This window comes from Thalassophryne amazonica, chromosome 6 (assembly GCF_902500255.1).
Source record: "Thalassophryne amazonica chromosome 6, fThaAma1.1, whole genome shotgun sequence".
NCBI classification, from domain to species: domain Eukaryota; kingdom Metazoa; phylum Chordata; class Actinopteri; order Batrachoidiformes; family Batrachoididae; genus Thalassophryne; species Thalassophryne amazonica.
The window spans coordinates 126,074,199-126,087,306 of record NC_047108.1 but is presented as its reverse complement, the minus strand read 5'-3'; the positions used below and the strand labels follow the sequence as shown (position 1 = coordinate 126,087,306).

The following is a 13,108-nucleotide window of genomic DNA, read 5'->3' as shown; positions in this document are numbered from 1 at the left end:
AGAAGTAAGCATGTTAATATTATATATGTATGTATTATATTAGAGTATATTAACATTATAGCATGTTAATATTCAAGTATATTATATTAGAGTATATTAACATTATAGCATGTTAGCAGCACTGTGGTGCAAGTGGTTCGTGTACTTACTTCCAAAGCAGATGTTCAAGGCCACCTGTGCACCATTCTCCATGTACATCTGGAGTTGCAGCAGGAAGGACATCTGCATAAAACTTGTACCAAATCAATATGAAAATCTGCTGTGGTGAACAAGAGCATAAAAACAGACAAGCCAAAAGAAATGGCTAACATTTATAACATATTAGCAACTTTGCTTGTGGATCTGGACCTACATTTAACAGGTCATGCTAAGATAGTAAACCGCTCATGTTAGCACATTGCATGGCAAAAAAAAAAAAAGTCAGAAGAATTTACAAAAATCTCAGAAAATACCTTGACTGCCCACTCGACTACTCCAAAATGAAATTACCTCTAGATATGTATCCAAGTAGTATTGCCACCAAGTTAGATGGAAATCCATCTAGACACACTTGTGAAAATGTTCCCAGATTTTGTGGTATTGTGTGTGTTTGCCTTGTGGTGAGTGAGATCCAGATCCACCTTGTAAATTAAAGCTTTGTGGTTTTGTGACCTGAACTTTTGGATCTTGGGGGCTCACACTGCTGGATGGTGGGGCATCTTGGGGAAAGTTTGGAGGTCAGTCTGGTTTGGTTTGGTCTATGTGTGATCTCCAACCTCAGTGACTGATCTGGCTTCAGTACAATCACTGTTTCATTAAAGTAGTCTGTCTCTGTGGGACTCTGATCTGCTCCCTGCACCTTGTCTAACAAACTGTCCCGTCACTGTTATGTGGTTGTTTAGTTACAGTGTCTTGTTGTTTCATATTCTGTCAGTCTTGTGTAGTGATTTTGGTTTTGCCTTGTTAAAACAAACAAAGCAGATGGTCACCTCAATGAGCCTGGTCTGCTTTATGTTTCTTCCTATATAATCATAAAATTCCAAGGGCCTTTTTCCTTGCTGCTGTATCCTTTCTCATGCGTAAGGTCTTGACCTGACTTCTCTTATTATTTGGCACGAGGTCTAAATGAACTTGAACTGAAGTGAAGCTGGATGTACACATCTGGTGCTGTCTGTGAGCATTAATGTTGCTGACATGTTCATCACCTGCCACATTGCATAACCACATGTGTATATGCATTTCCGCAAGGACAGTTATGCCAAAATACGTTTTTGTGACTCACTGACTCCGTTGATGTCTGACAGCAACGTGCCTGCTTTTTAAATGCAAACACTCCGGGGATCACCTGAGCTAAAACGTGCATGCTCTATCCAGCTTTTTTTCCTTCTTTCCTGGGGTTCCCTGCCGCTGTGTTACGACACACAGCAGTAATGGATAGTAAGACAACGACGGAAAAAGAACGATTACGAGGAGGGATTGCCATTGTTTTGGAGAGTTTCTCTCTTACACAAAGTTCTGGAACAGTGCGACTGAGAAATCCCTCTGAATGAGACCCAGCTGCTTCTGGCAGGAACCTCCCCTGGCTCTTGTGCATGGACGCTGAGGGTTGTTTCGGGGGCGGGGATGGAGAGAAGGAAAGCTTCCGCTGCCAAGTCTAGCATGCTCAGCTCCTTTCCAGCTCCCTCACTCCCCCCATTTCCACTCACAATTATCTCCAGAGGGACAACAAACGTTGGGGTATCCCTGAGTAGAATTACAGCAAAATGCAAACAAACGCCGATGCCAAGAAAGCAGCAGTTACCACGTTTTGTAAAATGGAGAGAGTGGCTAATAAAAAGAAAGCTGAGGAAAAAACTTGGCAAGAAGTGTGGAATCCCCCTTTTTCCTGCTGACTCATTTAAACCATCTGTGTTTAATCTGACAGGGTTTCCCACCTACAGTTAACATTTAGCAGCACATGTCCGTGTGCACCGGCTCGACATGTACACTCACGTTTACTTTTTAACAGCTTTTCTTTCACGGTGTGCTACGCAGCGTGCTGCGGTGATCTGGCGATGAAGCACGCGCTCTGTTGTGTCTACATTAATGTGCACCGCTGCGCACCAGCTTTACCTGTATTGTTGGAGGAAGTGGTTTTAAACCTGATACAGTCTCCCCATGTGATCTTCAAATCACGTGGGACACCAGATGCAGCTCAGTGAACTAAGAGAAGAGGAAATATGTCTTTTTGTTTACTTCTTTGAAACTAGCGGCCTCTTAAAGATGAGCTCCGGTGCTAATTTAAGGTTGGTAGTATAACATTTTGCTATATACATGTTTTTAACATAAACGGACTGATGAACTGTTTTCAAAAAGAGGCCTGAATGCAGTTCTTCTGCTTTGCAAAATGCAGGATGACATTAACCAGCCCCCTAGCCCCACCCACCAGCCCCACTCACACGCCACACGTCACATGTCAAGTCCAAGTCCATGTCAGTCAAACTGACTTTAGTAGTGAAGTTGGGTGTCAAAATCCAACCCCTGGTCCACATCGTGACACCTGGGTAATGGATCAAGTAGGGCAGTGCCTATTGGGGTGAAATACAGTGGGGGACCTTGTTTTTCCTATGGCTGCTATGGTAACCACGAAGATGGTAACCATAACAGAAACCCTAAACACAAGACGGCTATCAGGGCTATGGCAAAACAAGACGTTCTTAATGGCAGATCAGACGGTGGAGGTGGTGGTTTGGAACCCACCGGCTGTGAAGGCAGATGAAGGTGGCGGTAGGTCCTCACACCCCGATTCTTTGGGATTTCTGCAGCTATCGGACCAGGCTAAAGATCTGTTAAGGACCGTGTGTTTGTCATCACACAATGACATTCCTGCAATAAACAAACCTGTGCACCGGTACCTCTAGATCAATCCTGAATGTAGAATTCCACCATCCCATCCAGGAATCGACAAAGCGACAATCTTCCTCGCCACTGAGTGATTGCAGAGCGAGTAGTGTAGCTAGTACCACCCCCTCAGCACCCTCATAACTAAACCAAACTAACTTCTTTTGGTGCCTGAGATGATTCCAAAACACAATCAGTAAGAAAATATGGTCAAATATGGTAAAAGGACCACTGGACCATCACCTCCCCAAAATATGGTGTTTTGTTATTAGTATTAATTTTTTTGTGTTTGTTGCTGTGATGTGTTTTCAGGACATTTTAATGGATAACAGCTGTTTGTTGGTTATTTTGGATCCTATCCAGAATTTAAAACTTGTGAATGAATTTATCTATGAACAGACGTATAATATCATAGTTAGTGTGACTTACAACATTCTTCTCATAGAATATTTTTGAAAATTAGTCCTTTATATGTCATTGAACGTGTTTTAATTAAAAAAACCTGGTCTTTAACAAATGTCCACTTCAATGTACAAAACTCTCCTGGCAGTTCCAGTTGCTGGGGGGGGTGGTACTTACTTCCATTTTACCAGAGGAGATTCTGTTTTGGATCCAAATCTTAATTTGTCTTTTCTTACACAACTCCAGCTGTACAAGGAGAATGGGACATGTCAGACCTTGAACCAAGGACAGTCTGTTTGTGAGACAAGCGCTTGCCATTGTCTTTGTACTGTTCAATATACTAATGTACTGCTCAACTTAACTCATCTGTTTTAGCCTGAGAAAGCCTACTCATGATGTTTTATACAAAACAAAAACATCATGTCTGTTTAGAATTGAGTCGGTTACATCAGGCTAAAATAGTGAATCTATGGCACTGTGTCAGGAACCCAAGGAACTGCTGCACCGGGGCAAAGAACCATTGAACTGTCTAAACAGAGTTGGTTTTATTTAGTTCGTGGTGGGGGGTGGGGGTGCAATGGGAATGGTTCTGGTTCACCTAGTACTTAGAACTTGATTTGGGTGGTGGGTCCTTACAGGGACCTGAACCCCCCCTCTGCTCTGTGTTTGACCTCTACAAATTTGTGTTGGACTGTGACTGTTCTGTTCAGTTTGGGATGCAAGTAATCAAGGTTTTCTGTGGTTGAGACCAACTCAGGTTTCAGATGAGCGCAAAGAATTTGGGGGAATTCACAGTGTGCACTGAAAATGAAACCTCACTGGAGATATAACCATACAAAATACACATTTTTGAGTGGAATATGTAATGAAGACTCTGCTGCCTAATTTATCTTGAAACAACCAGTAGTCTTAACTTGTAAAAAACACATTATATGACCTCAAATGTGTGTTTTGTTTTGTTTTGTTTGTAGATGGGCAGCAAATTTGGGAAATGGAAGCAACAGTGGATAAGGACAAGAGTCAGCCTGTAAGTACTGTCTTCAAACTCTACTGTTCCATCCGTTAATCAAGAGCAAGCTGAGATTTCTGACATCTGCCAAGGGTTGACGAGGACTCAGAATAACAGATATGTGATTCACATCATGACCTGGACTTTAACTGGATCCGGATTCCACAACACAATGCAGTAATTGTATACTGATCCAGAACGGTTCAGCTGATCAAGATGTTACAATCTGATATTTAATTCACAAGATGAAACAAAATCATGTCTTCTTGATCTTGGATTTACATCATGATGTCGTATCCGTGAAGTAGTTTTGATGTAATCCTTAAAAGTCTACAAAGTGAAATCCTGATCCAGAATTCAGATCCGGATCCAGATCACACCCAAAATTTAATGGAGTCTTCCAAGGCCAAACACCAACCTGTAGTGAAAATTTGGTGAAAATCCGTTAAGTAGTTTTGATGTAACCCTCAAAATCTGACAAAATGAAATGTACATATTGAAATCCTGATCCAGAATCTGGATCTGAAGCACCTCCAAAATTCAATGGAGTCTTACATGCCCCTAATATCTATCTGTGGTGCAAATTTTGTCAGAATCCGTACAGTATTTTTGACGTAATCCTGCTAACAGACAGAGAGACAGACAGACAAATAAATAAATGCCGCTGATTTTATTGCATCCTTGGCAGATGTAATACACGTTACCTCTTAATGTATATTTTGCCTCTCAAAACAAAAAAAGTATAATTTTGTGCTGGGACAGTTTGTAATAGGAGTTTGTCTTCTAGAATATGCTGTTTGTTGAGGTGCCGTCCTACAGAGATCCGTCCGTCTGCCATCCAGTCAAAGTGAATTTCTACGTTATCAACGGCAAGAGGAAGCGCAGCCAGCCTCAGCACTTCAGCTACACGCCACTGGCATGTAAGACTTGTGCGACGGGGTTGATTTTCTTCTAATATCTGCAATGGGGTCTGGATGTGGTCCAAAGTGTAAGGCTGGTGGCACAACTGGTGTTCGAATCCCTGTAAAAGGACTGACCCAGTTCAAAAAAAAAAAAAAAGACATCTCTGTGGTAATGGTAGAATAAACAACCAGAAGTATCTGTTCATCCATCTGGTCATCCATCCATCATTATTGCAAAAATAAATAAACAGTTTGTTACTAATTTAAAATGCAACTCCAAACTCTTAGCAGTGCAATGACTGCTTGCAATCACAATATTCTGTTCTTCATTTTTTTTTAATTTGAGTTTCATGTGTGTGTTTTGTGTTTCTGATTTCATTTGAAATTGTATTGTGGGTTGCAAATCAGAAATATACATTGCAGGAGCAACCCCCCCCCCCTCCCCCCATAGGCAAACAAAGAAAAATGCAAACAAAAGAAACCACACAAGCAAAAACCTCCAGCACCTGCAACTTTTATCACTTTGTTGTACCTCATCTTCATCGTGTACCAAGACTTATGGATTTCAGATATGAACCCCTCCCAAAATATCCCATAGTTCCCAATCAATGGCTTTTTGAAACTAAACTAATTGCTTGAAAAAAAATGTTTCACTGTTTCAAATTGCTCCAAACACCAAATGAATCAGTGGCTTCAGAAAATGATTATTTGGCAGAATTTTTTTTTGAAAATTGTGGTTTCAAATTTGTTTGAAACACTAAGTGAAGCAATGGCTTCAGTTAATGAGTCAATGACGCAATTTCTTCAGAAATTGATGTAGTGATTCAGTTTGATTGACATACTAGTGCAGGGGTGGCCAATTTTGGTCCTCGAGAGCCACCTTCCTAACACTCTTAGTTGTCTCCCTGCTCCAACACACCTGAATCCAATGAAAGGCTCATTAAAAGTCTGCTAACGAGTCTTTCATTGGATTCAGGTGTGTTGGAGCAGGGAGACAACTAAGAGTGTCAGGAAGGTGGCTCTCCAGGACTGAACTTGGCCACCCCTGTACTAGTGGGATGCTACAAAAAGGAGTTGGCTGACTGAAATGTCATGTTAAAGAAACATATACAGATTACATTATTATTTTACAGCCTTCTGCTTTTCTATTCACAGCTCCACCCATTAAGACTGAGCCCATAGATGAGTATGAGGCAGACCACATGAGCTTTGGCATACCTCAGATCTTGGGCATATCCCCTCATTCCTACTATCACAACCCTCGCAGTGTTATCCATCCAGACAATGGCCTGGTTTCGGGCATGGCTTCTTGCCAGCAGGGGCGCCTCAGTTCCAGCCTTCCAGGCCAAGATACACATTTCCAGCAGCAGAGCTCGGCCATCGTCTTCTCCCGCGGGAGCAAGAACCTGAGTGGCAGCACCGGCCTTTATCAGCAGACTGGAGGCTTGTTACCTGACCCTCACCGATCAGTCCTGGTCCACACCGGTTCTTCAGCTCAATCAGTTGGCCAAATTGGCGCAGGCCAACAGTCTTCAATCATCCAGTTCTCCCCCACCAACCACCACCTGATTCGGGCAGGAGACACTCAACCTCTTGATGCTGCACAACCGGACAACCAACAGATCATCTACTGTGATGGCTACTCTCCGCAATCAGCCGTCAGCAACTCGCCGACGCCGTCCCAGCCCCATGTGGTGTTGACCCATCCTCAGCACTTTCCCACCGTGATCCAGCAGCAACCTTTCATGCAAAAAGCCCAGCAGAAAGGTCGGGCTCCACCTGGCTCGGGACAGATGGAGGCTCCAGAGGATGGACAGAGGAGGGTGACAGTCAAGGAGGAGAATTTGGACCAGGCCTACCTAGATGATGGTGAGTGTAAGTTAATGCTTTTATACTCTGTGTGAGTGTGACAGTTTGGAAGTATGTACGCTGTTATACTGTGTTATAATTTGCAAAATACTGAGGCACAGACCCCTCCCTTGAAAGTGACGGATGACACGTCACACGAGCAGAGATACAAGAACAATTCAAGGATATTTGTAATATGTGCGCTACCTCCTGAACCTATATCTACCATCTGATCTATGTGCTGTGGTAACGCTTTGAACAAAGCCCACACTTTTAAAACAATTCTTACCAGGAGGTGTAGTTAATGTTCCACTCAAGGTGGAAATAACAGAGATTATGAGTCATATGTTTATACTTATGCTTGTCAACCTCATTACCCTCTGACAGAATTAATGTCCACCTACATCCAGCAGCAGGCAGGGCACCGAACCCCTTTCCTTCAGCTTCGACAAATTACATTATGTTTTACATTAGGACAGTGACCTCTGAACATGGTGTTATTCTCGTCTTTGGTCCGTCTGACGAGGGTTCAAGGCAGTCTACTCGTCTACTCGTCGTCGCGCTGCTCCGTGCACCGTGTTGTCGCACCACCACACATCAGGAAATTAGCTTTTTTTTCTCTCTTACATTAAAGACAGTGAAGGAGGGAGAAAAAAGTGTCACTCTCCTGCCCGCCGGGTCATGTTAACACTGTTATGAAGTGAAAAACAACTTCCATGGCAACCATTGTCAAACAGTGGAACGGGGCTGCCTGGGAGAGCTGGGGAAAGCCTCTTTGTTTGTTATAGTTGGCCGGGGCTTCTCCTTGGCCTTACGCCCCTCGATTCTGCGGGGGAACCCACCAGAGGATTAGCTTTTTTCCAACTGCCGGATTCTGCCAATCTGGCACAAGAAATGCCTATTTGCAGCTGCTCTCCTCCTGAAATCCAGCCTGGTCCCTGTAAGATAGTGGGAGGGTGGAGAGTAGTTTGCAGGAAAAGGGAAGGGACTGCGTGTTTGTGTGTGTGTGTTTGTGTGTGTGTGTTTTAATGGAAAAAAAATGAAATGAAGAAAAAAGGCCAGCAATGGAATTTGTGTTTTTTGGATGGGTTGCAGGGTTTCCCTCCACAGTAAACAGCAACAGGGTTGTGAGTTAGTGAATTAACAAGAGCTTAGAGGAACAGTCAAACTGGGATCCTTGTTTGATCCTCCCATCATCAAAAGTTGATGAGGGCCTGTGGGCTGCCCAGGGTGCCTTTACATCTCTGTTCACTTTGAGGCTTTTTGTTAATTAAAAGAGCACTTTACTTTCTCTGTGGAAATCTCGTAAAAACGAACTGCAAGTCAGAGGTTACTTAGTTTTGCCTTCTTTAAAGAGACCAAATTAAGCCCTTTTAAGGAAGTTATTATAGATTAAGAGTTGCCGTAACAGGAGATACGCTTTTATAGTCAAAAAGTATTGCAAAGACACTTTAGCCCCATTCACACTTTCACGGGGTATGAATCCCCAAAGGTCACAGTCTAGAACCATGACAAACTAACGAGTGAAGATCACAGCTGCCCGTGGATGCAATGTGGCACGTGATGTGATGATGTCACGTGCCAGACTTGTACCATGCGATCAGTGCGATAATAACTGTAGTACACACGTAGTATTACTTTAGCATGGCCTTGATGTTTCCAGAAAACCTGACAGTGATGTCATGGCATGTACGACAACATTACTGGCTCCATGGATGTGCAACAAATTACTAAAGTATGTAAAAAAAAAAAAGAATTTCTCAAGTATTTTGAAAATCCCACCACAGTTAAAGCAAGACCATGTCAGAATGACGAGATATCCTGTCTCACCATAGATACCTTGCTGGATCCTCTAAGGTTTTCTAAGGTATGGATAGGGTTTCACGACACTCTGCTCACTTGTCAGCACATTACCATCTGCATCTGTTACCACCCTGACCTGCTGCACCTCTTTTCCAGCTCTGTCCCGTTGTCTGCACAATCGGTAGAAGTCCTTTTCTCCTTATTTACTGTTCAACTTCTTGTACAACTCGTTAAATGCCTTTTCCTTAGATTTTGCCTCTTCTCTTTCCGCCTTACGCCGCATCCTATTATACTCCTGTCTACTTTATTTATCTCTCCCACTATCCCAGTTCTCTTTCTCCAGCTTCTTTCTTCTTATGATTTCCTGAACATCTTCATTCCACCACCAAGTCTCCTTGTCTTCCTTCCACTGTCCAGATGTCACACCCAGTACCTTCCTGTCTGTCTCCCTCACCACATCTGCAGTACTTTTCCAGTTGTCCAAAATTGCTTCCCCTCCAACTTCTTCTCTCACCTGCTCACTGAATTTCACACAACAGTCTTTCTCCTTCAGCTTCCACCATCTGATCCTTTGTTGAGGTTTCATTCACTCTCTTCTTCTTCTTTACTTCTAACGTCATCCTACAAACAACCATCCTGTGCTGTCTAACGACACTTTCTCCTGCCACCACCTTACAGTCTCTGATTTCTTTTAGCTTGCATCTCCTATAAAGAATGTAGTCCACCTGTGTGCACCTTCCTCCACTCTTATATGTTACCCTGTGCTCCTCCCTTTTCTTAAAGTAGGTGTTCACCACAGCCATTTCCATCCTTTTTGCAAAATCAGCTACCGTCTGTTCTTCTACATTCCTGTCGTAGAGAAGCTTGAATCTTTGACTGGACTGGGTTGCTTGACGCGAGGACACTTCTCTACTATGGAAACCACCTGGACAACTGAGAGTCTACACAGAAACGCATTCCTGTCCTTGATACCATATCTTCCCATTACTTCCTCATCACCTCTGTTCCCTTTGTCAACATGCCCACTGAAGTCTGCTCCTATCACCACTCTTTCATGTTTGGGTTCACTCTCCACCACCTCATCTAATTCACTCTTCTTTCTCCTTAATCTCACAACCTACCTGTGGGGCATATGCACTGATGATATTCATCATCACCCTTTCAATTTCCAACTTCAGACACTCGCTTAACCTCCAACACACTCTTAACATGCTCTTCCTTTAAAATGACCCCAACACTGTTTCTCTACACCATGATACAACAACTTGAAGCAACAGCTGATGCTCCTCCTCTTACTTCCTGTCCACTTGGTCTCTTGCACACAGAATATATGTACCTTAATCCTCTCCATCTTATCAGCCAGCTCTCTCCCTTTCCCATTCAAAGCCCCGACTCTCACTTCCACCCTTCTAGTTTTACTCTTCTCCTGCTGTCTCTGAACATGTTCTCCTCCTCTTCTTCTTCTTCACCCAGGAGTAGCTCAATTTCCGCCTGCACCCTGTTGAGCACCAACACCAGTGGCAGTCGTTGTTCACCCAGGCATCAGACAATCCAGTATGGAAATTGGATTTGTACTCTGCAACTTTGTTTATGGCTTGTTTTACATCAGATGCCCTTCCTGACACAACCGTCCTCACTTATCTGGGCTTGAATGTCGATAATGCACCTGCCTACACTGTATGTAGTGTTTAGTCATTGCTGTTTAATTAAAAAAAGGGGGACTTCTGGATAGTCAAAGTATTCTTTCACTTCAGTGCCTGAGAATGACAGGCAAGGCCAGGAAAGTCCCTTTATGTTTGACTGCAAAGGTGTTAAATAATGGTCACAACCACAAAACAGTAGGTTGGACCATCGAACACAAGCAAGATTGTCAACATTACTCATTCAGACATGTTTCAATTTGTAGTCATTTTTGGAAAAAGTGTGATGCCACATCCTGGTATCGTCACTGTGTTGTGGTCAACAACTGTCACTTCTCAGAGAGACCTGAACTGTGTCATTGTTTGTGACGAGTGCTAAATGAAAGTCAGGCATAGCTTTGTGTGACACAATGTGACACATATGTCTCCCACATAGAGGGCACGTAGCTTCAACCCTCACACCAGTTCCCATGGCTTTGTTTAGTGCCAGAAGGTCTCCCCCTCAATATTCATTTGACTGCCACCAGCAAAGCTGCTGCTCCAATGTATTATATCCATAACGAGGCCATGAAAGCAGTAACAACCTATTTTCCTGTGCACAAATGCTCACAGTTATTAGTCAGTCAGTTGATTACAAGGTCGACATAAACACAGTCACAGCATCCATGGAAGAAAAAGTATTTTCAGCTTCTCTTTTCACTTCCACAGTATAATGTATAGTATATACGAGGTCTATTAGAAAAGTATCCGACCTTATTATTTTTTCAAAAACCATATGGATTTGAATCACGTGTGATTACATCAGACATGCTTGAACCCTCGTGGGCATGCGAGAGTTTTTTCACGCCTGTCGGTTACGTCATTCGCCTGTGGGCAGTCTTTGAGTGAGGAGTCGTCCACCCTCTCATCGATTTTTTCATTGATTAGGAATGGCTCAGAGACTGCTGCTTTGTTTGATCAAAATTTTTTCAAAACTGTAAGGCACAACTGAGTGGACACCATTCGATAAATTCAGCTGGTTTTCAGTAAAAATTTTAACGGCTGATGAGAGATTTTGGTCTGGTAGTGTCACCGTAAGGACGGCCCACGGTGCCTGACAGCGATCTGCGCTTCGAGGCGGCAGCGTCTCGCCGTTTCAAGTTGAAAACTTCCACATTTCAGGCTCTGTTGACCCAGTAAGTCGTCAGAGAACAGAGAACTTTCAGAAGAAGTCGGCATGAGGAGTTTATTCGGACATTCCATTGTTAACAGACATTTTGTAATGAAAGAACGCGCGGGCAGAGTCGCATGTCGGGCTGGACCCGACCACGGGGGGTCGCGACAGGAAAAACACCTCTGTTGGAAACCTTAACGGGCAAGTTCGAATATGCCCAAGCTGTTAAACAATTTCTCAGTTACTCACTTGTTGAAAGCCATCAAAAGCCGCCTGAATTTTACAAATGGTTTTCAACACGGAGGTGTTTTTCCTGTTGCGGCGCACACAGATTTGCCGAGTCGTCATGGAAACGACTCAGCGAATTTGCGTGCACGTCTTTCATTAAAAAATGTCCTTAAACAGTGGAATGTCCGCATAAAGTCCTCATGCCGGCCTCTTCTGAATCTTCTCTGTTCTCTCACGACATCCTGGGTCAATTAAGCCTTAAATTAGGATGTTTTCAGGTCGAAACAGGCCGACGGCGGCGCCTGGAAGCGCTGCACGACGTCCTGCTGTGTGGGAAGTCCTTACAGCAACAGAAACACCCCATAATCTCTCATCAGCCGTTAAACTTTTCACCGAAAACCAGCTTAATTTCTCGAATAGTGTCCACTCGGATATTCCTCACAGGTCCAGAAAAAATTTTGATAAAGCAACGCGCGCCGTCTTGAGCAGCGTGTGAAACAAAGGAATTCAGCCGAGAGGGTGGGACCACATCTCACTCAAGGCCTGCCCACAGGGAAATGACGTCACCGACACGCGTGAAAAAACTCACGCATGCGCACGAGGGTTCAAGCATGATTGGTGTAATCGCATGTCATTCAAATCCATATAGTTAAAAAAAAAATAAAAGGGTCGGTTTATTATCTAATAGACCTCGTGTATATATATATATATATATATATATATATATATATATATCTGGGACCTCAGAAAGCCCATCTGCAATTATTGCTTGATCTCCAAAATCAGTCTATGCAAGCGAAATTATATTCAGTATGAGTGTTGTCATTAGTGCCACTTTGAAAATTAAATTCATGACGTCATTTATCCTAAACTTAATTTATCCTAAACTTATGATCTGTTGTTTTTTCAAACTTGTGCAAAAACAAATCTTGAGAAAAAAATACAGTATGTGATAGTTAATAATTATTAAGAGCCTGTTCTTTCATATTTATGAATACATTTTACCACATTGCAGTTGTTTTTTTTTTTAATGAAAATTCTTTTTGAGTTCTACACATGTGGTGATACCTTATTTACACCAGGATGTTAATAAAATCAATGCTGGCTATTCTCAGAATAAAGTACTTATATCCACAGTTTCAAATTGTATAAGTCAAATGGTGTCCACATTATGGTCTTCTCAAAACATTAAAATTACTGTTCTGGATGCTCAGAATGCATCTGAGCTTATCTAGAAACCGTTGGCTTCTGGGGGCCTAAAGCG

The 13,108-nt window shown here is 42.9% G+C and overlaps 1 protein-coding gene across 4 annotated transcripts in view; it reads left to right on the top strand.

Moving 5' to 3' along the window:
• Nucleotides 1-13,108, top strand: part of nfatc2a (nuclear factor of activated T cells 2a) — a 55,347-nt gene that overhangs the window by 18,279 nt on the left and 23,960 nt on the right. For 3 of the 4 annotated variants that reach the window (XM_034173391.1, XM_034173392.1, XM_034173389.1), the window contains 3 exons: nucleotides 4,233-4,288; nucleotides 5,058-5,190; nucleotides 6,328-7,047. In XM_034173391.1, coding sequence (XP_034029282.1) covers nucleotides 4,233-4,288; nucleotides 5,058-5,190; nucleotides 6,328-7,047 — 909 coding nt within the window. The remainder of the gene's footprint in view (nucleotides 1-4,232; nucleotides 4,289-5,057; nucleotides 5,191-6,327; nucleotides 7,048-13,108) is intronic. The other variant, XM_034173390.1, reaches the window with a different exon arrangement.